Source organism: Meles meles, chromosome 21, assembly GCF_922984935.1.
Source record: "Meles meles chromosome 21, mMelMel3.1 paternal haplotype, whole genome shotgun sequence".
Taxonomy (NCBI): domain Eukaryota; kingdom Metazoa; phylum Chordata; class Mammalia; order Carnivora; family Mustelidae; genus Meles; species Meles meles.
Genome location: NC_060086.1, coordinates 28,613,242 through 28,635,696, shown reverse-complemented (window position 1 = coordinate 28,635,696; position 22,455 = coordinate 28,613,242). Strand labels below are relative to the sequence as shown.

At 46.4% G+C, this 22,455-nt stretch overlaps 1 protein-coding gene and 1 long non-coding RNA gene across 2 annotated transcripts in view; both read left to right on the top strand.

The window, feature by feature from the left end:
• Positions 1 to 3,863: 3,863 nt before the first annotated feature.
• On the top strand, positions 3,864 to 8,161 carry LOC123934020. Its single transcript, XR_006816723.1, has 4 exons — positions 3,864 to 3,923; positions 6,723 to 6,744; positions 7,516 to 7,604; positions 8,102 to 8,161. It is a non-coding gene; the product is annotated as an uncharacterized LOC123934020 (long non-coding RNA).
• Positions 8,162 to 8,593: 432 nt separating this feature from the next.
• Positions 8,594 to 22,455, top strand: part of LOC123934018 (transport and Golgi organization protein 1 homolog) — a 29,035-nt gene continuing 15,173 nt past the window's right edge. Inside the window, exons 1-11 of the mRNA XM_045993872.1 lie at positions 8,594 to 8,622; positions 9,112 to 9,175; positions 9,342 to 9,480; positions 11,753 to 11,854; positions 12,516 to 12,576; positions 12,685 to 12,720; positions 12,800 to 12,867; positions 12,990 to 13,084; positions 14,057 to 14,121; positions 16,830 to 16,977; positions 17,556 to 17,638. Of these exons, the coding sequence (XP_045849828.1) occupies positions 8,614 to 8,622; positions 9,112 to 9,175; positions 9,342 to 9,480; positions 11,753 to 11,854; positions 12,516 to 12,576; positions 12,685 to 12,720; positions 12,800 to 12,867; positions 12,990 to 13,084; positions 14,057 to 14,121; positions 16,830 to 16,977; positions 17,556 to 17,638 (870 nt within the window). The 5' untranslated portion in view covers positions 8,594 to 8,613. The remainder of the gene's footprint in view (positions 8,623 to 9,111; positions 9,176 to 9,341; positions 9,481 to 11,752; positions 11,855 to 12,515; positions 12,577 to 12,684; positions 12,721 to 12,799; positions 12,868 to 12,989; positions 13,085 to 14,056; positions 14,122 to 16,829; positions 16,978 to 17,555; positions 17,639 to 22,455) is intronic.

The window sequence follows — 22,455 nt, the reverse complement described above, 5'->3', positions numbered from 1 at the left end:
ATTAGCTAGTTTCTCTTATCTCGACTCACGGATGCAGTATCTGCAGTTAGGAATGCTCAGTAAAATGGCTTCCCGGCCTTCAGGATGGCCATTCTTATGCTAACACACTCTTACAGTGCAAGGTGCCGGCTTTTGCTTTGCCAAGATGGCTGTACTTATGTCAGGGCTAGACTCAGGTAGGTACAGCCTTGTTTTTGTTGGCCTCCACACCTGGAGCTGGTTTCCAGGACTTGTTTTTAACTTCCCTGGGGGAAGGGGAGCAGGGACAGTTTAGGGTTTAAACAACAAAGTTACTGTTTAACCTCAATGGAAGCCTCTGGCTAAAATAGAAATATAAAATAGGTCCCTACACATGCCTCTGAAAAAATCCTTGAAATTTCCCTTATGGCCAAAGTAAATTGGGCACATTTTTGTAACAGTCTCCTATGTGCCTAAAATCAATGTGTCCTCCACAGTGGATATGGATGTGGACAGATGTATGGAGACAGCTGTGGGATTCAGATGGTTTGCCATCAAGATCTAGATCTTGTGGATGCTCTGTAGACTGCGCTGAGTTGCTGAGAGAGGGCTGGATCATCCTACTCTGATTGTGTATTTGATTGTTGTTGCAGTTTGGTCCTCCTTTGCTTTCTCCGTTGTTCAGCCAGTGGCTCTTGGATGGGAGTTTGGAAAGGAAGGAGAGAGCACCCAGGAGAGGGAACAGAGACCTGGGTTGGAGGGAGCAAACAAGAAGGATGGCCAAAGTTCCACAGAGGACCTGTCATTGGGATGGCACATGGTGGGGTATCAGGTGGGAAGGGGCTTTGTACAAACGAGGTCACGTGTGGCATCCATGTTGAGCTACTAGGCGCAAAGGCAGCTGATTGGTGGAGAGATCAGAAAGGTTCTAGGTTGCTAAGGAAACGTTCAAACAGGGGAAGGCTTGGTGGAAGATGGATTCTCCACACCAACTGCTCCTGAGAATTTACTTTACCTGCTAATGTGTCCTGCTGACCTCGTGCTTTACTAACCTGCTGACCTCCTAACCTTTGTGAACTGTGCTCCTTCCCCTCAAGTACTTAATTTGACCCTGACACTTTCCCTGACCCCTTCTTCTGACCCACACCTTCCCCATCCTACCCTCTATTTCCTCCCTATTCCCATCCCTAATTACCACCATATCCCCTCCCCACCTTTCCCTACCCCCCCACCCCCCCCTCCCCTGCCCCCCAACCATCTCCACCTCCTCCCTGGGGCCACAGTGCCCTATAAAAGGACCAGACATGATGGTGCAAAGGCTACTCTTCTGGCTGCTCTTGCTCCCGTGTCCCAGTTCCCCAAACCCAAATGTGAGTAAACATGACACTTGACTGGTGTCTTCCTTCTTCTTCTTATTTTTTGAATATGATTTCTTTGAGCAAAAGAAAGGGCACAGGTGATTGGAAGGGCAGGGGGCAGGGAAAGAGAGAATCCCAAACCAGCTATGCAGTGAGCCCAGAGCCCAAAGAGGGGTTCAATCTCAGGACCGTGAGATCATGACTTGATCCAAAACAAGACTTGGTCACTTAACTGACTGAGCTATTAGTGGTGTCTTCCTTCTGACTGGGTTCTTTCACACGGTGGTTAAATAACAGCTTTTTCAGGGGTTCCTGATGGGAACCTCAGAAGAATGACAGTTCTTCCTGAAGACCGGGCACAACAGGGCAGGTTTTTCAGTCAGCCTTAAGGGGTTGTGGCCACAGCCATTTCCAAGTTTTGGGTCCTGTCTGTGCAGCTTGGTCCAAGAAGAGCAGCTTTGGTAGGATGGAAACCTAAAGACACCAGGTTTATGGTATCAAGAGGAAGGATTTGTGAAGATACGAAAAACCATTGAGCTCTTTGTCCTAAATAGGGGCCTTTGTGATATGTACTTATATCTCTTTAAAATTGTTTTTTGAAAATGTCAGGAACTCTAATTTAATAGGAGCTAGGGGTATTAGATTGGCCCCTGGAAGCCCAGTGATGATCCTGCTTCAAGCCTGGTAAATTCAGGGTCCATCTTCTTATAGTTGGGTTTCCTATCAGTACATTATTTATATGTGTCATGTTTGACAGCCCTGGGTATGTTAAGCATTGGTGTTGGGACTAGCGTGTTAAAAAGTAAAATATCCTTTGTGCTCTGTGATTCTTGGTTTGTTGACTTTTAGCAACTTCTGAATCAGCCCTTTCCTTCTGGACTTCCTGGCTGTCCTCAGGGACCACGTGTACCTCCAGGTCCATGGAGACCTGAGAATCCCAGAAGACACTAAGTGACCGCATCCTGCTGGGATATATGTCAGAGGAAAATCACTAGGAATGATGTGATCAGGAAGTGAATGAGTTGTTTTCCTTTCATTGGCCAAGTATGTGCAGAGTGTTGATTTCCCCCAAAAAAGAAGGTTCTGGATATCCTCAGGATTGTCCAAATATAAAGAAATACATGGTTCCCAGCATAAATATTTCAGTCTATGATGAAAAAGTAAAACCTATACCCCCAGGAGAGAGAGAGAGAGTCAGACAACAGTTAGGGAACACACCTGGAAATTAGTAGACTTCTTTGGATCTTCTTGTACCAGATTATGAGAGAGGGGTCTGGACGTGTCGGTGTTCAAGAAGGAACCTTGTATTGAGGCAGATCCATCCCACGTGAAGACCTCTAGTCAAAATAGATTTCATTCTGTTTCATTTGAGTCTTCAGAAGAGGGAATTTCTTGGTCGTCTTGATTGGAATTATTCCCCTCTATCTAGGCTGCATCTCATGGATCAGTTCACCTTTCTCACCCTACCCCATCTCTGAACTCTTGTCTAAACAAACTGGTCTTGCATTTCCCACTTCCACCTGCTCATGACGATTGTCGAGAACCTAGTGTTTTTGGCCCCACTGGCTGTCATCTAGTTAACAGTCAGCTACTGCTAACAGCATCCAGACAGCTGCCAGATGTACTGTGTGCCCACAGCTGGGCATGTTTTACATTCCTGACAAGATGGCCTCTGTCTTCTGCACATTTGGTCCCCATGATCAACCATTGTGCTGACAGCAACTGCTCTCTTTCAGACAGTGGCTATTCAAAGACAGTGTACTTTTCCCACCAGCACATATTTTCCTGACCTCAGCTGTGAGGGCTGAAGAGGAAAATGTTATAGATTTCAGGAGCTCCTTTCTAGAGAGTTGTGTGTACACAAAATTCAAGCTTGCTGTGAATTAGTATGAATTGCATTGTTAGTGTCTTTTACCCTATACTACTTCTAAATGTAGTTTTGTAAAATGTCCCAAAGTTTTTCCAGGTCCTTCATGGATGTACAAAAGAAGTCACTGACTTCTTACCTACTCTAGGTTTACATTGACTTATCTTGTCTATTTTATGTTGGCTTATAAATTCTCAAGTTCTGTTAGCTATAGAAAAAAATCTGCAATGTGTTTGTAGGTAAAGTAAAATCTCTTTAGACTTGTCAATTAGATTTTGCCTACAGCTTCAGTGTGTTATAATGTATATGTGATCACAACATCTTTTCAAAGGATACTGTTTGTTGATATTGGACATAGGTAAGCAACAAGGAAACCATCACCATGATAAGATGATAAACACACTCAACACTCCCAAAAGTTTGCCCCAGCTCCTTTGCCACAGCTCCTTTGCCACAGCTCCCTCTGTGCTCCTTCTCCTCCAGGAGGAGGTAGATGAGAGGTATGCTTACCTCCTGGAGGCTGGTTGAGGGTTTGTAAAGTTGATTCTTTGTGACACATACACAGTAAATGTCTTTGAGGTTCCTCATTGTCTCAAATGGTATTTCAGCTTGTTCTTTCCTTGCCTGACCATTTCCGTCTTGGCGCTGATGTGATCGAAGTTCTGTGGAAGCTTCTCATTTTAACTGCCTCCTTTGGAACCTGTGCCTTTCTCATTTACCTCTGGAGAACCATCCTCGCCGTAAGTATACTAATGTACCTTCTATACTTTCATTCATAAATAAGCAGAAAATTTTATAGTCACTGGACATTTTTATGTCCGTTTAGTACTACAAATTTCCCTGTAATATGTCAATTTTGATTACCACCTAGATTGATGTAGTTTTAAATTTCTATTGAAGTGCCTTCTTGACCCATATTTTTTTTAAGTTCAAGCATAATTGACAAACAGTGTAACCAGTGTAATGTGAGTTTTCTCCCATCCTTCCACCCACCTGCCCTCCCACCCTTTTCTTCTTTAGAAGTGTGCTGTTAAATGTCCATTTTTGGTCGTTCTCCAGCTATCTTTCTGTTCTTGATCTCTAGTTTGAGTCATCTGTAGTCTGAGAGCGTAACTTTTGTGATTTCAATTCCTTTGGTGGTTAACATGTGTTGTATGGCCCCACATATAGCCTCTCAGTGACTGTTCCATGTGAGCTTGAGAAGAATGTCTATACCTCACCACTGAATCAAGTATGCTGTTGATGTTAGTGGATGCAGTGGGGTGATTCTGGTCAGTTCACTGTGTTCTCATGGAATTTCTGTATCTCTGGGTGTGTCAATGACTGATAAGAGGGTTTTGAATTCTCCAGCTGTAGGAGTGGATTCATCTGTTGCCACCAGCAATATTTTCAGTTTCTTCTTCATTTGCTCTAATACTCTGTTGTTGATCCATGGAAATTAGAAATTGTTGGGGTTTTTTGGAGAATTGACCCCTTCGTCATTGAAATAATGCCTGTCATTATTCCTGACTCTTACTTCTTTTTGATGACACTCCGTCTGAAACAGTCTGGGAAACTTCACAGCACCTGATGTGCCATAACTGTGTGTGAATTCAGGAAACAGCCAGCTCTTTGTAAGTTTCAGGAAAGCTTTCTAGAGAAGGAAAGAGGCATATCTTTGACACAGCTCCCATGCCTGTCTGCCTTCCTTCTTGCCTCCTTCCTTCCATTTTCTTTCTTTCAGGATTTTAAAAATCCCAGGTTCTGTACTTCAGTGCAGATATTGTGTTGCAAAAAAGTTAAGGAAATATGCTAAGTGAAATAAGTCCAGTAGAGAAAGTCACTTATCATATGGTTTCACTAATTTGTGGAACATAAGGAATAGCATGGAGGATATTATAAGAAGGAAGAGAAAAATGAATTAGGGGGGCAGAATCAGAGGGGCAGATGAACCATGAGAGACTATGGACTCTGGGAAGCAAACTGAGGGTTTTAGAGTGGAGAGTTGTAGGGAGATGTGTGAGCCTGGTGATGGGTATTAAGGAGGGCACATATTGCATGGAGCACTGGGTGTTATACACAAACACTGATCCTGGAATACTGCATCAAAAACTAATGAGAGAGACAGGACCAGAGCATGGGGCACAGCTAGATTTCAGGATGTCCAGCACAGGGGAGCTTCCTAATGGAAAGCACCGGAAGCATTCACAAAGGAAATGAACTATGTTCACCAAGAAACAACTGGCTGATTTGGAATCCTTGTTTAGCAAGAACCCATACCCCACTCCCAACCTTCAGAAAGAAATGGCCTGGAAACTGGAGATCCATCCCACTGTACTGCAGAGCAAAACTCGGGAAAGCCAAACAGCTATTAGCTAGAGTAGAAGTCAAGACCAGCTCTTCCAAGGGACCCATGGATGCCCCTCCAGATTTCCCCCATGATGCCTGCCAAGCTTCCCTGGTTTATACAGATCACCTAATACCTTCCCTTCAACTCAACATATGCTCCAATCTGAAGATTCTCCCAGACCATTCTGTTAGCCACAAAATAATCCATTTTGGGCACCGCCAAGACCCTAACATCTATTTCCTTTGTCTCATTATGGAATCTCAAATTCTTCCCACATGTTTCTTCATCTCCACAAAGAACTTAATGAGCAAAGCCAGACACAAAAGGTCACACAAACTGTAATGATTTGCGACAATTCACGTCTGGGAGATTTGAGACCCACACAACAGGGATGCATCCCAGAAACATGCCCCATGAAAGACAAAAAAGACACACAAGCACCTGTAGGGTAGAATTGAGTGGAAAGAGGCAGTCAACAAACTGACAGGGGCGGGAATGTTTTATGTTGTAATTAGGATGGCAAGAACCTGCACTAAATTCATCCAAAGACACAAAGCGGCAATACTCTATTACATACACCACAAAAAGCAACCATGGGACAGGCTGAAGGATCATCTATGGTGGTAATCATTTTGTGATCTATAAATGTGTCAAATCAATGTGCTGTATCCCTTATACTTGTATCTCAGTAAAGCTGGGGACAGTGATTAAATTCTATACAATAATTATATACAATGAAATTATTATATACAATGAAATTGTATATAATTATATACAATGAAAATTGTATACAATTTTTATATTATAATGATTATATGCAATGAAAAAAAAACTAATGACAAACTCTATGGTTACTAACATAAAAAAAGCTAGGGAAATGGTGAAATAATGAATATTTTGTAAATGTCTGCATGATTCCTTGTCAAAATTGAATAGGTTGAACATTCATTGAATAGAATGTGAATAGATTTGGGGGTCAAAAAGAAGTTATACACACTTGTGCTTTTTATCAGAAATGGATTGTGAACTATGATGACTTAATCAGGAAATTCTAACTCTGTCTTCTTTTTTAATCCTGTGAATTCATTCTACTAAGCAAAGCAATTATTGTAATATCTTTGGATTACAAATTCGGTATTTATCTGAACTATAGATTTTTACTCATAATATGTTTTGAAATCCAGCTCATCTTTGTTTCTTCCTCTCTTAGATAAAGCCTCGACAATATGAAGGTAAGATTTTCAGCTTCAGTTTTCTTTGCCAAAAATTCTCGGTACTGGTGTATGATGTGGGTATAATATGACAAGGGATAAGTATGGTGACTTCTGATGTCTCACTGACTTGTTAAGTCTTGAAAATGGTTCTCTTCCCCATGTGGAGTCTAAGTGACAATGTGTAGGGAGTTGTCCGCGCTAAGAGACCAGGAGGAGGAACACCTCGTGGGACTAGGGAAATTCAAGGTGTAATATTGCAGAGAGATGTGTAGGAGGCAAGTGATGAGACAGCCTGAAGTCTGGAGTGAGTATTTCGCCAGGAGCTGGCTCTTGGTGAAACGTCAAGAGGAGAAAACTCTCTGAGTCTAGCAAACAGGCTACACTTAGAGAAGAAGGCAGATATTGCCACACAGAGCATGTGTCACAGGACAGGATTAAACCATGGTTTTGAGTCTAAAGTGGTGGGAGATTTTCTGCCAGGGGAGAATGAATGGAATAGAATGTGTGCCAGCAGGGATAATGGATAGTGTCTGGGGCTCATGGATTGTGGTGATTCCATGGTACTGGCTGTTGATGGCCTGGGTGGCCGTCAGGCGATTTGGAAACCGTCAAATGTCATTGTTCATCTCTGTGAGTGCTTGCTTTCTTCAGGCACAATGGGAACGGTAACAAGTTAGTGACACCCAAGTGTCAGAGAATGTGTCTCTGGTGGGATAATTCAAACCCACTGGGATTATTCAATGTCGCTGGTTTTGCTAATTATCTTAAAATTCTTTTTTCTCCTTTCAGTTACTTTGGGCCAAATAAAGAAGAAGATAGATGACCTTAAAAAGGAAAACAGAGATCTTGAGAAAAACATAGCTAGTTGGGAGGAGAAGGTATGTGTGCCCTTTCAAATATTTTTTTATATATATATATTTTTTATTCGTTTATTTGTTTATTTACAGCATAACAGTGTTCATTGTTTTGGCATCACACCCAGTGCTCCATGCAGTATGTGCCCTCCCTATTACCCACCACCTGGTTCCTCAACCTCCCACCCCCCCGTCCCTTCAAAACCCTCTGGTCGTTTTTCAGAGTCCATAGTCTCTCATGGTTCATCTCCCCTTCCAGTTTCCCTCAACTCCCTCTCCTCTCCATCTCCCCATGTCCTCCTTTCAAATATTTTTTGTGATTTCATTTTGGTTACTTCCCCCTCTGCTAGTTCATTCTATCAATCTATTTCATGGGATCCAGAGTGGTCCTTGAGTAAGAGAAGCTTCACAAATGTAGTGCACTGCCTCTCTCTTTGTGAAAGGAGTTACACATTCTTAGATAGTTTTCTCTAACATGATGTTATTTTGGGATTCTGATTCCTTTTTCATATGCTTTATAGATCACGGAAGCAAAGAAACAAGCAGAAACGAAGAGAGAACTTTCCCTAGCTGAAGTACATAAATTGAAAGTAAGAATACCTTCTTTGCCTGAATTGTGTTCTAACAACAGAAATAAAAGTAATGTGTTATTATTATTATTAATATTATTATTATTATTTCTAAGATTGAAATAGAGAAGGAAAGAGTGAGGGGAGGGGGTCTAAGGAGAGAGAGAGAGAATTCCAAGCAGACACCATGCTGTGTGTGTGTAGTCTGATGCAGGGATCAATCCATGACTCTGAGATCAGGACTTGAAGCAAACGAAAGCAGGAGTCAGACACTCCACAGACTCTGCCACCCAGGTGCTCCAAGGAATGAATCATTGTTACTCATTCCATATATGTATATTTTTCAATATATTTTCTTGAAGGAGAACATCAAAAAGGTGGAAAAGATTAATGAAAATTTGAAGGACACCCTTCATTGTAAACAGGCTCTCCTGCAAGCTGAGAGAGAAAAGACTATCAAGAACATGGACATGGTAAGAGTTCGGTGTTAGTTGTCCTATAATGTGGCTCGGGAGGCTTTGGGTCATTGGGTGAGGTGAGTGCAGTGTACCCGTGTGCTGGTTACTCAGTAGAGAGTGGGTGTCTGGGAACTGCAGCTCCTACTGAACAGTGAGCTGTGATTTCACTTAGGACCACCACCATGAGGTTTGCCACTTCAAGGTCTAGGAAGTATGGTTTATTTCACAGCTGGGTAATCACATCATTCAGCGCTGTCCTCCAAGTTATGTAGAAAATCCCACAAATTAGTGAGCGATGAAGGGTGATAGCAAGCCCAATTGTAGAGTAGAAGATTTTTTTTAATATCTGCTCCACTAAGAAAGCCATTTGTGCGTTTTTTGACATGAAGTAGTTTCCTTACTTTCTCCTTATTGTATGTATGCCTCAAGGGCTTTCTTTGTTGCCCTCCATGATCCTGTCCTGCTAGGTGCCCTCATATGTCTCTTCTCAAATCTGTCTTAAAGGTCCAAGATGCACTGCGGGATCTAGAGCTGAGAGCCTTGACATCCAAAAAGCAAGAACTGAAAGGTACGTTGTTTTCAGGGAAGAAATATCCCTATGGTGGAAATGTGTTTGCATCGGGAAGGGGAAGAATGCCTTCCTGCCTTCAAATTCTTGCCCTTCTCCTTTCCCCATCAAAACCAAGTTCTCAGGTCATGGCACAAACACTCAAAAGGAAACTCATCCTTTACAGAAAGTAAAAAGTTCCTGGAAGACCAGTGTAATGCCCTGAGTTCTCAGAAAACAGCTAAAGAAGCAGAATTGAACCTGCTAAAGAAGAAAATGGATGTGGTGGTGGAGTTCACTGAAAGACGAAAACTGACTGCAGAAGAGTAAGCTATTGCTGTGTTGTCACAGATACCATTGCATGGATTTATGTGGTGGCGAGTCTAGATAACTGTATTTGGAACTTCTGTATTGGATCTTAGAGTACTTTTGCCAAAGGCTTTCTGTAGAATTGTGTCTGCCCTTCCTATCTTGATTTGTGTAACCTGCACTTTTCTTTGTGTTCTACCGACTTGCCACACATTGTTGTGTGATTCATTGGTGTAGAAGGGGGAAGGTACCAGCTTTAATCACTTTCATACCTGGATCCCCTCTGGGTCAGTCTACATTGTCCTTTCAGTTTCACTCTCATCACGTGCTATTACCACTCCTGCATTAGGTCCAATTCTTGTTCAGCATGAGACTTGGGTCCAGCATGTGGAGAGAAAAATGGAATTCTCTTCCTGCAGAAATAAGGAAAGTTTCTTTGTGGAACGTGGGCTGGGGCTCCAGCAATACTAGGTCCCTTCATCTGGTGTACAACTGAGATCATTTGCTGCAGCCCAATCCCTAAGAAGGCCAGGGTATTTCCTGTCCACCTGATTTCCTTTTTCTTTTCTTTTTTTAAAAAAAATTTATTTATCTATTTGACAGAGAGAGGCACAGCAAGAGAGAGAACACAAGCAGGGGGAGTGGGAGAGGGAGAAGCAGGTTTCCTGCCAAACAGGGAGTCCAATGTGTGGCTCAATCCCAGGACCTTGGGATCATGACCTGAACCAAATACTTTTAAGCAGATACTTAATGATTGAGCCAGCCTGGGGCCCCTCCACATGATTTTCTAGGTGTAACTCTCCCAGATCTGAATGAAAGCCTGCAGTTTCACTGAGTCTCATCTTGCTGGCTGGACAAGAACTTTGCTTGTTGCATTCCAACCTGTCCCCAGAATGTTGCTTGTTCCTTTACTTTGTATTCTCTCACCTGTTCTGGAATTCACTGATGTGTCCTGGGGAGATTGGCTCCCACTGCCAGGCTGGCTTTCTCCTAAGCTTCCTCCTTCTCCATCTGGTTCTCATGTTTCTTCATGTGCTCTTTAGAACTTGGGTGCATTCACTCACAAGTTTGCTCTCTCGTCCAGTGTTTCCTTTTATTTCTCAGGAGGAGATTAGGATGTTGTAGTCCCTCATTCATGTTGAAAAGCAAAACTGTTCCCTGTCTTCCCTGGAGACTCAACTTTGTTTTACTCCTTCCCACACTGGGGGTGGGGGCTGCTCTCTCTCACAGGCGCTTGGGTTCTGTTCATTTTAAGTTCTTCTTGGGGCGTTGTCCACTGCCCTGACCACATTTCTCTCTTCAACACCATATACCTGAGCCACACATTGACTGCTGCTCCAGAAGACATTTGCTGAAGGATACTTGAGAGACCAGAAACAGATGCTCATGTCCTCCTCTTTCTAGAGCCTTTGTCTCTAGACAAAGAGTCTTTCTAAGACTCTAAGAGTCTAGCTAAGAGTCTTTCTGCATGTGATTTTTGACAAGTGTCCTGTTGAAACCTTGTGAATCGACACCATGAACAAAAGAGTCTGAGGCAGCACAGCAAACCAAACTTTCTAACATCGCCATTTGCTGCCTTTACTATCCATGAATTTGGACTTGTTTAAGGACGTTGATTCAATGGCGTTGACAGTTTTCCATCTGAAGTCTGTTCCCTGGAGACAACACCCTGAGTATGTGACAGTTCACATGGATTATTTGAGGACATATTTTTGGCACTAAGATTGGCCTTTTCCTACATGAGGATCTTTCACAAGGGGCCAAGGATTGTACTTCTAAGGCCTAGAGTTGTGTTGGAGTGAGTTTCCATGCTAGTGAAGCCATATTCTGGAAGGTTCCTCTCAGCTGACTGACTGTGTCAGGCAAAGGCTTGGTCTAAGGATCAGGGCTCCCCACAGAGTTTTGAGACTAATGATGGGCACCTGCTTTATCTTAATGAGTGTAGCTGGTCAGGCTTGGCTTTTCACTTTGAATTGAAATGAGCCCTCACCATCTTAAACCAAAGACCAACTCTGAGAGGGCACAAAGGGCAATGTTATTTGGTGACATGGTGACTGAATTAAAGTAGAGAAGTATAAAGACAGTCCTGATTGCAGAGAACTTGGCAGTAGCCGGAGTCTGATTTTTCTTTAACCCTAAATGGGGCCTTCATTCATTTCGCTGTTGTGTTGTCAGTCTGTGCTTTTAGCGGGGGCATTCCAACCTAGGCCACCAAGTGTGCTGGGAGGATAAATGGCAGAAATTTGGCACCTTGGCTACTGGACAATGTATATACCTTTCCCATCTTAGGAAACTAGAAGAGACACTTTATGAACTGAATGCAACCAAGAATGAGCTGTCAGCTGTCGAAGAAAAACTGAAAGTAACCAAAGAAGAAATGGACAAGTATAGGTAAGTCCAGACACTACATACTAGTGGCTCCTGAAAAACCTGATCTCTTTGGATTTTTAATCTTTGTACATTTTTAGGACTCAATTAAGTAACATACACAAAAATTTAGAGGATGTGTCCAGAGAGAATTAACAGACACAGAAAGATTAAAAAACAAAACAATTCCGTTACTAAACATGTCCTGATCCACTGCGTTGGCCTGACTCTGTGGAACCTGGTTCCACACCAGTGCCCTTGGGGTGGTGTCAGTTGTCCTAATCTTGAGGAAAGCAGTTTGTCCTAGGATGAATCGTACCCATAAACATGGTAGTGCCATCTGATGGCGCTGGTCTTTACAACCCTGGGAACCATGGCGAGGATAGAAGTTAAAGGTGAAGAGAGCTTCATGACAAAAGACACCTGTCATGTGATAACTGAGGGAAAGATTGAAAACAGGTAAGGAAACTATGTCAATTCTGATCCTGCAGGCGAAGAAAAACAATTAAGGAAAGGCTGTAACAATAGCTTTGATCCTACTGTCCAATTATAATCAAGTGAAAGGGTTTCCTGTGTCAGGATCAATTGTATGAGGGGACAGATAAGAGGAGGATAGCCACATGGGCAGATGATTGAAAGTCACACAGTGTTGGGTTTTGTCTGATGAAAACAATGTCCCTTCCAGACAGCAAGTGGAAGAAATGCAAGATCAGCAGCAAGAGGCTGAGCTCACCTTCAATCACAAGGTAACCTGAGTTGTGCCCAACACACTGACCCCTTGGCATCCCCTGCAGGTGATGGAAGTGGCCGTTAGAGCCCTGAACATGGGTTTTTGGTGTGTTGGCTTTTTTCAGATTGCAATTCAGGAGAGGAATGCTGTGGCTAACTGGGTAAGTGTTTTCCTTTTCCTCGTCTTCGTTTGGGGCACAGTTCGGCACAACTGAAGGTGGGTGTGTTTTTCTCCCGCAGATGAAGGCTCGGTATTGGGAGAGGAGGATAGTGCAGCAGAGAAGGGAGAACGCCTACCTGAAATACAGGTGTGAGAGTTTGACGTGCACTTTATGGGTGTTTGGAGGGGTGACGGCTATGCTGTTTAGTGCCTAGGAAAGGACATGGTGTTGTAATTCTTAGAGATGTCCATTCTTTTTCTGTGTTCAAGACTGTGCATGATGGAAGGGGAGATGCTGTCTATGGGATCCATGTGGCACAGACCAATGCCGGCAAGACCTGAGTTGCAGAAGTCTCTGTGGCAAGGTAGGGAGCATGATGTGAAATGCAGCAGCCTGATTTCTTCTGTGAAACCCTGTGGGTGATCGCTGCGTGTCCTGGAGATAATCACAAGGACTATGTAAGGCCTGCAGGTTGTCTGAAGGGGTGACAGGAGGGTGCTTTCCTCATATGCCCCCAGACAGCAGGACACTTGCCCCTGTGACAGAGGGAGCTCACGCCCCTCCACACCTTCCTTTCTGCTATCCCCTTCTGAGGTGCTGAGCCTGAGAAGGTGGGAGCTGAGTTCCCTTCCCACCTCAACTCAGTGGTCAAGCCTTGGGGGAAAAAAAGACTATTTGTTGAAAACGGTATTTATTTACTCATTTTAGAGCTTCCTACATTTTTGTTTTATTTGTAATCTATAGGACCACATTCATCAATGAAATCTATTTTACTCCTCTCATGTTATCGGTGAAATGCCATAGCTTTATTGCTCAGTCTGCCTGTGTTTTCTTTGTTCGTGACTATACAACTGTCAAAGTCTGTTTCTTCCCTGAAATGTGTACTTGTTGGGCAGTCACGCATGCTAGGTCTCATCCACAGGCTGGACAAATGAGCCATCCACCTGTGGCCTGAGAAGAGAATGTGGGCCGTTCATGCTGGGGTGTGTGGATGTCACCCACCTACGGCTATTCTCAGTTAGATTTTTAATCTATGAAGACAAAGTGATTTTGCCTGATGTGTGTTGAGTGCCCCAATTTTAGTGTTGATTTCCAGCCTGTTGTACCCTGACCTGTCCACACGTGATGGATTACTCATGGAAACACTGGAACCGGGGTCCTGGAGTGTCTCCCGCAAGAGTCAGGTGACTGGTGTCTCCCTTAGCAAAGGAGTCACTTGAGTCACGGGTGAAACCCTCTGATAAGGGACCCGACTGGGGGAAAGAGTGCAAGATGGGGGAGGAAGGCATGGAGGGCATCCAAACCACAATAAACCTCTGTCCTTTGTCTGATCCAGCACCGAGACCGGTTCCCAGGATGAACAGCAGCACCGGCCCTCAAAAGGACCCAGAGATGGCTATGGTAAGTGCTGTGGGTGGATTTAGTTGTGTCCATTTCTGAAATGTATTGCAGTGTGGACAGCACCCTGTCCTGGCTTTGTGGTGTTGCGTGTGTCCTGCGATCACCGCTTTCAGAATGCACGCTGTTTACCCAGGAGCCTCCGGGCTGCTCCGTTAGAGATCCTCAATTTCGTGCTTCCTCCCAAAGCCATAGATGCTTAGAGACACGTGATGGTAGGATGCTCAGCTCGTGTGTCGTCTCTCTCTCTCTGTGTGTGCTCGCACATGTGTGTAAATAACTCTAAGAGGATGACATCAAGTCAGCTAGTCCTGCTGACTCCTTGCGGTTTGGGAGCAGGAGCATTTTTGGTTTTCAGGTTAGGAGACTAACCTGGGTGGATGTCTGCAGAGGTCCTCACAGATGGAAAATGGGAAAAGCCAGGACTGCCTCACACTTGTGCCATGTGCTTTGGGCAGCTTGAGTGTTGGTGGAGAAAGAGAGTTGTGACCTCCTGTGCATTCCATCTGTGTGTGTGAAGATGTGAGCTGGAATCCTTCCAGTTGCCCCCTGGGTGAGATGATGGTGAACTCTGCCAGGTGCCAATTGTGTTGCAGAAAATACCCCTGGAGTAGCAGCCTAGAATAGGGAATCCCGGTGACTGCCCGCAGGGCCCACACCTCACTCGTGTTTCAGTTGTGCTCCCGTGAGCAGGTTCAGATGGAGTCTGGTGGCTGTGCCCGCTCATAGCGTCTCTCCCAACCCAACCTGAAAGCATCACCCATGCTCTCCAGACACACTGGTTTGCATTTTGGGATGTCGAAACGGCCCCTCAGTGGTTCTCAGCACCAAGGACTATGCATTTGCTCTGTGCCTGAGCGAAGGAGTGTGTGAATGTCGGGGATGTGGATCCACAGAGCTGGTCTCGCTCACTCGTAGGGGTCATGCTTCTCTCGGAAAGCACTCTTCCATGTCCACTATAGGACTCTGGACACCTGTTTCTTCTTGGCAGAGTCTGTGGCCATGGACAGCCCTTGTGGAGTGTAGAAGACCCCTTTGTCAGGGAGGGAAGCAGAGCTGCTCAGGCGGGGGCTGGTGGGCTTCCGGTTGACCCACGAGCGACTGCACTTCTACGCGTGGACACCAGGCTTCCCATGGCCTCTCATTGTGTTTGTTCTCAATGTACAGAATTAGATGCTGTGCTTGCCATGAAGGGGAAGTGTGGTCCTGGATGTAGATACTGGCCTGTGTGAAATGGAGTTTTTTCTTTAGTTGATTATCCTTGGTGGCAGACTCCTTGTCTCTGTCAAGGTGCAGACCTATATTAACATGTGATGGTAGTTTTCCCCACGGCCTCTGTTCACCCCAGGCTATAGGTGAGACGAAGGAGATGGGTAGCCATTCTGGCATGAGTGCTACTGTCTTGCAACTTGGTGGTAGGGAAGATGCGTGTGCGTGTGTGTGTGCACCCCTGCCTGCCCACAACAGTGCACCCCGGGGAAGGAACTGGGGGAGGAGGACTGTGCCCTCCACAGTGAAGACCTCTGGCTGGTCCGGCTCCCTTTAGGTTACATTCAGGTGCAACTGGTGTAGTGCTCATGCTGGGGTTAGATGGGTCTGGTAATCCTCACAAATGGAACCTGGGGAAAACTCTCTCTGTATTTTATACTGTGTCCTTTGCAGTCTAGAACGTTCTCAGGGCAAGTTTCATGAGCCATCCCTGTTTTACCTCTGCTGGAAAACATGCTGTGCAGAACCCACGTACTTACACCCTTTCACAAATAATTTGAAGTATCAAAGCTCTCAGGTGCACTGTCATAATCACAACCCTCACACGCGTTCTAATGGGGGACGCCAGTGATTACCTGCATGACCAGTGCCTCCCAGCCCTTCAGCTGGGCTTCCAGGAGCAGGTCATTTGGTCCTAAGTTACCATAAGAGCTGATTTCTTTTCTCATCACACGTGTGGAGTTTTCCATCGGGAAGCATATACATTTTTGTGAATTCTCTTATTTGGCCTTCCCATCTTCATTTCCCATTGGACAAAATGACTCTGGAACTCAGTAGGTTGAAATTTCCAAATGACTGTGTTTTAAGACAAACACAGCTGCTGAGTGTAATTAAGGGTTATTGGTATCATGTTCCTCGGAAGACACTTTTCCAGTGCCCTGTCAGACAACAACCCCCTCATTCCTCAAGGGTCTTTGTCCATGAACAGAAACTGTAGAGAGTACAGGACACTTTGTCAGGAGGTGAGGCAGCGTGGGGAGAGTCAGGGACTTACAAGCAAACGATTCCCCTCATGTGGCTCGGAAATGTTGTGGAGAAAGGGCATTCAGTTGCGTCACATTCTCTCTATTCTGAACAAACCAAAATCTTCTCTGGTGGCTGAGGAGGAAAGAGGAAGTGTTGTCTTGGACGTTGATGCCTCCATGTCTGGAATGTGCTGCTTTACTAGTTTGCAATGATCCTTTTTCACCTTTAAGACACTACTTATTGCTGGTGAACGTGGGCAGACATGGGCAGTGATGTTTGCTGACAAGCTATTCCTGTAACAGCCATTGTCCACTCCTTCCTCACTGTACTGGCACCAGCTGGGAGGGCGATGTATGTTTTCTAGCACCATGCAACTCTCCTGTAGAAGCCAGGTGCTGAGAACTCTTTGTTTTGGTTTCTTTTCTTGGAGTTGCAACTTTTTTCTGTTTTACTAAAATATTTTCTTGTCTATTCAGCAGATTGGTACAGGTGTGAGAGTGTTTCCTCGCTGCCCAGGGCCCCTCCGTATGCCCTACCACATGGGGCCAGGCTTCCCTCCTCCTCCTCCACCTCCACAGTGGTGGACATGGGGGCCTCAGCCACACCTCGTTCCTCCACCACATGGTGAGATGATCTGAATTGATGTGAGTCGTAAAGCATATTCGTAGTTTAACTACATTCATTAGAGGAGAAGATGGAGAGGTGGTACCACAAGGCTTTGCAATGCAAAGAGAAGCCCGAGTGAGGACATGGTAACATTCCGCCACTTTGGGTGGACATCCATCTCATGGACTGTCTGGTTCACCTCACAGAACTGGGCAGCAGGTGTCTTTTGTGGAGAAAAGAAAAGTGACATTTCACAGAGGAGAGACACAGAAGCATTGCCCAGGTGCACTGCTCAGGCACGATATTGTGGCCTCTGGGCTGGAGAAAGCACAACCTTCACATCACTGTCATTTGTGGAGGCCCCAGTTGTGCAGCATTCTAGATTAGTTCTGGAAACATCTGCTCCCCGGGCAGAGTGGTCATATCCACGAGGGTGAGGGACAGTTCCCTCCTTGCCCACAGTGGTCAGGGGAGTCCTGTGAACAACACGAAGGACCCAATTGAGGGAGAGCGTGGAATAGGCTGGGGCAGGGGGTGAGGTTGGCTTGAATCCTGCGTGGTCATCGCCAATCTGAATCCACCTCTGTCCCTTCTAGGGCTTCCTTCCCATTCAGGAGCCTGTGGTACTCAAGGGGACAATAGCAGCGCTGTGCCCAAGAAGGTCCCAGAGGAGAACCAAGTAAGTAAAGGGGTTTTTTTAGTTGTACCCATTTCTGGAGTCCTGTTCCTCTCTGGACAGCTCAGGGTCCTGACCTGTGTGTGTTGTGTACATCTTGGGGTCTGTGTGTGGTGTCATTTCCTGTTCAAAGTGGCAAGACTTCATGCGGAGCTTTTAGGCTCTTTTGAGATCATCACCTTGCAGTTGTGTTGGTGGAACTAAGGCAGAGTTTGTGCTCAGGGCTTGACCTTCAAGAGGAAACCCGGCTGGGGGCGCTTTTAAGATTCTGAAGTTCCTCAGGACACACATGCGTGTGCCTGGCTCTTTGCACACACTGAGCACGGGCAGGTGCCATTGTTGGGAAGGAAGTGTCTCTGTTGCACAATGGCAGACATCTGTCTCTTACCGTCGTGCACATCCAGCACCCGCCTTTGTTGTTCTGGGAGGGATGAAACACCTCTCACTTCATCTACAGCATGTAGGGTTTGAGCTGTCATTTCATTAGTTATATAAATCCCTGACACAGGTCTGTGGTCCCCTCATGGTCATTAGGGTAGGGGTCTGCCTTGTCCTCTGCAGTCTGGAAATTTGTGGGAAATGGTCTTCTCCGGTCAGGGAGGTGAGAACGAGAAACAGTGGCAGATGCTGGAGGCAGGTGTAGTGGGTTCGTTGGAATGCTGCTCAGTCACTTCCAGGGGGAGAAGCTTCTGTCTTCTCCATGGCATGGGTCAGATACAGATGCTGGAGCGTCACCCACAAGGACCAGTGGTGCCGCCCACAGACCTCTCATGTCATGGTGGAGTGAAGGCCACTAAGGACATGGTAACTTTCTTCCGGTTGTTCTGTAGATACAATTGATGGAGCTTGTCTTCCAGTCATACTGAGGGGGTGGGCAGGTCCCTTGTGGTGGCGGAGAGCTGCCCTTCTCCGAAAGCTGGGCACAGCAGGTGTGTGCACGCACATGGTATTGAGTCGACGCTCTGTGATCTGGGAGGGATGAGGCCTGCTCATAATGTGAGGAATTGAGGGTGTATGTCTGAGAGAAGGGAGGGACACACTGATGAAAGGACATAGACAGTGAGTTCCGTATAAGGGAAGAATCAGAGATGTATCCAGAAGGAAGGGAGAGAGCTCCAAGTGACAGGAAACAGTAGGTTCTGGATGCCGAGAAGGCAGGAGGTGCTCAGGGAGAGGCTGGGCTTCTCTCAGGGAGGGTGAGGCTGTTCCCGGAAGGCCAGCAGCTTGAGAGTGAGTGTGAGGACACCGTGCAGTCCGCACCAACTGCTGCACGAGTTCACGCACACAGTGTGGATAACGCTGTTATTTGTCCAGAATGTTGTTTTTGCCATGAAGCTGTTCATCCGTAGTCTATGAAGAGCTTTGTTTCCCTGAATTTCTGAAGGTTCTGAACCATTTGAAAGACTGTCGTGGAGACTTGGGAAATTTAACATGGTCTTTGGGGATTGTCGTCTGACTGAGGTTATGTCCCCCAGTGAGAAAACGTGTAGACGGGATGGAGATCCGGTGAAGGGTGGCCGCCCTCACCTCAGACTGAGTCAGACTGTTAGTGGGGGCGTCAGGGTTGACCAGGAGCCGGCCTAGCTGGAGCCCTGTCACCAGCCTCTGCATCTGCGTCACCACCCTGCCTGCAGCTGTGCACCTCCCCCCGGGGACTTCAGTCCCAGTATCCTACAGATTTGCCTGTGTTCCTTATTTCTCAGCCCAAATACCAGCTCTCAGGGTGGCCTTCTCTGGGCCTTAGCTTTTTTTTTAATCTGTGAAAGGGAGAGCATACTGGATTCTGAGGTCACTAGAGAAGTAGGAGTTGAAGTACATAAAAACCTGCAGGGGCCCCTGAGTGGCTCAGTCGGTTCAGCAGCAGAGTCTTGATTCCTGCTCAGGTCATGATCTTGAGGTTCAGAGACTGAGCCCCAAGTCGGGCTCGGTGCTGAGTGTGAAGCCTATCTGGGATTCTCTCTCTCCATCACCTTCTCCCCCTTCCCTTTTCACTCACAAGTTTGCCCTTCCTCTGTCTCTGTCTCAAAAACCAAAATTGGCAAAGTATCTGGGCTCTGACCATTCACTGTTCTCACTGTTTAAATGAAAATAGTTCCATGTCCATGAGCGTCCAAAAAATGTTCATTTAGTCCGCAAAAACCACTAAGAGTCTAACACCTCAGCCGAGATAGTGGCGATTCTCATTTCAAAGACAAAACAAAGAGCCCTGTTTTCTATTAAATTTTAGGTCCTAGCCACAATGAAGTAAAAGATAGTTAAGAGAATGGGTACAATCAGAGATTTATATGTGAGTTGTGAAGACAATTATTTTCTATTAGGTATAGACTTACAGAGGTGGCCACACACTCAAGTGTTCATCCAAGGCCTCAGATACACTATGGGAGGCAAAGAGCATTTGGGAAAACATAAGGTCCCAGTGTACTAACCCAAATCCTTTTGCCTTACAGGCTAATCATTTTGGAGTCTGAAGACTTCCTTGACCTCCAGCAGCCAGGCTCCAATGAGTTTCTATTTAGTAAAGATATGAATGTTTTCTGCCTGGTGGTCTGAATGCTTTCCCTGCCCATCCTGTCCCCTGTGCTTTGTCTCTCCTGGAGTCCCCCCAATAAACCATTCACGGTTCTGTCTCTGTGTCAGCGTCTGCCTTCAGGAGGACCTACAGTCCCTCTCCTTTGAGTGCACAGGGTGAAGCCTTCACACACAGATAACACCCTGGCCGCAGTGGTGGTGCCGGAGGAATAGAGCAAGATTACCCTCCGTGGTCCCTCTACTGCAAGGGACCCCACGAATCCTTCTGGGGAGTGGCCCAGCTTGAATTTAGATCTGCTGGTGTTTGTATTAACTCGTGATAGATCCTCTTGAGGACATGGCACCTGCTAGTTTGGGGGGGGGGTGTAGTGATCAGCAAGACAGGTGCCTGTCCCCAGGCAGTGGTCTGTTATGATAGTGAGCAGAGAATGAAGTATCTGGTGAGGCCCTGAGAGCCTGGTGAGGAGGCCCTGCATTAATCCGGGTTTTGTGCAGTGGTTTCACCTTACCAGCTTCCTCCCAACCACCAGGGGGGCCTTGAGGGGAGCTGATGGTGGCGGTTTTCTTGGTAAGACCCATGATGCCCCACAGTCCTCCCACGGTTAACCTGTTGAGGGATGGGCAGGGCAGAGATCACTGACAGGAGACCCATCCCTTCCTCTGCAGCAGGAGGAGTTGGGGGTATGCTTCTGTCAGCGTTAAGGTCCTTTTTGCCAGTCCCTTCTGCCGCAGAGCTGTTGGATCCTGCAAAGCCCTCCTTCTCCCCAGGTCATGGACGCAGCCATCCTCCAGCAGCTTTGGGGTCATGGCTGGGCCACCAAAGTATCAAGTCATTCTGTCCACATGCTGCCCAGGCGCGGCTGGTAACTGTACTGCGGCAGCCAGGGTCAGCCTGAGCAGCCTTTGTAAATGGCTTTGTCAAACCCTGTGACAGGGCCTGGGCCGAATGAGGGCAGGAGAGGGGGGAATACAGGAGAGGTGGTTTGCTCTGGTGTCCCTGGACAGAGCTGCACAGAGAGGGAGGCCTGAGGGTGTGGGGAGTGATAAAGAGACTGTCAGGGTGAGACACTGAGTCAGTGGTGGGGGGATTGGGCCAGTGCTAGCAAGGGAGAGGAAGTAAAGAGACAGGGTAGAGAGAAGCAGAGACAAAGAAGAATTTCAAGGATGGAAAGAGGTTGCTGGCCTAGGTGTGGAGGTGGAGAATGGACTGGGGTGGAGGAGGTCTAGGTAGGTGCTCTGAGCATTGGGACCAGAGAAGGTGGGAATCCCGGGCATCAGATTTCCCTCAGCCCACAGCTCTGACCTCCCTGGGGCTAGTTGTGGAGAGGCCATTTCACTTGGAAAGATAGGCGCACCTCTTTTTGCATGGGTTGTGGGCCCTAGCCTCAGGATCTGTCAGGGAGAGAAACAGCATCTTCTGTCCCTCCAGCTGAGATGCCATGACTTGAAGTATTGCAGGGATTCCCAGGGTGGCCAGCAGAGGGAGCCTGCGCACCTCCAATAGGAAGGGGGAAGTTTTTCTGTGTGTGCAGCGATGGCCAGCAGAGGGCGCACCATCAGCTTTTCTGACCCAAGGGGCCTTATCAGGAAGGGCTTCTGTACCTGCCCAGGGATCCAGCTACAGTATTACTGTCCAGGGATAGAGAGCCAGCGCTGTATTTCCAGCCGATTCCCCCGATGCCCTGGGGAGACCATGGGAGCTTTGCAGCAACTTGTTGCTTCCTGAGGTGTGAAGGAGAAGATGCCTTGTTGGCTAAGGGCTGAGCAGGGAGCTCTGGGAACTTCCCCAGGACGTGCTGGTAGGTGAGAAGTACAGGCGCTTACATATTGGGGCTCTTCCCAGGGTTTGGTGCTCGTTTTCCCTGAGGGCATTTGAACAAGCCCTATTTTACTCTGGGGTCACTGGATTGAGAGGTCTGAGGACACCGCATCAGAAATGCTGTGGTTGGTTTGTGACCGATGCCGACTTGTTTCTGGGAAGAAATCGTGACTTGGCTTTAGAGGAACTGGGGCTCCATTGGATTGAGACAGGAATGCAGGACCTTCAGGACCTTCCAAAAGGAGGAGCTGGGGTCCTGCTCTCTGAGTTCTGCTAGACCCAGTGCCCCAGGTAAAAGCACAGACTGTTCTCCACTGAAACATGCTTTTATTAATTTTTAGTGTTTCTTTTTTCCAACATTGTTACAGTAGTTGGAAAACCAGTGAAAACTTGACAGGTACCTGATACCATAAACCTTTCATTCTTTTAGAGTTAAATTTACAAGGAAAACAGGAATTGTTTTATTTATCCT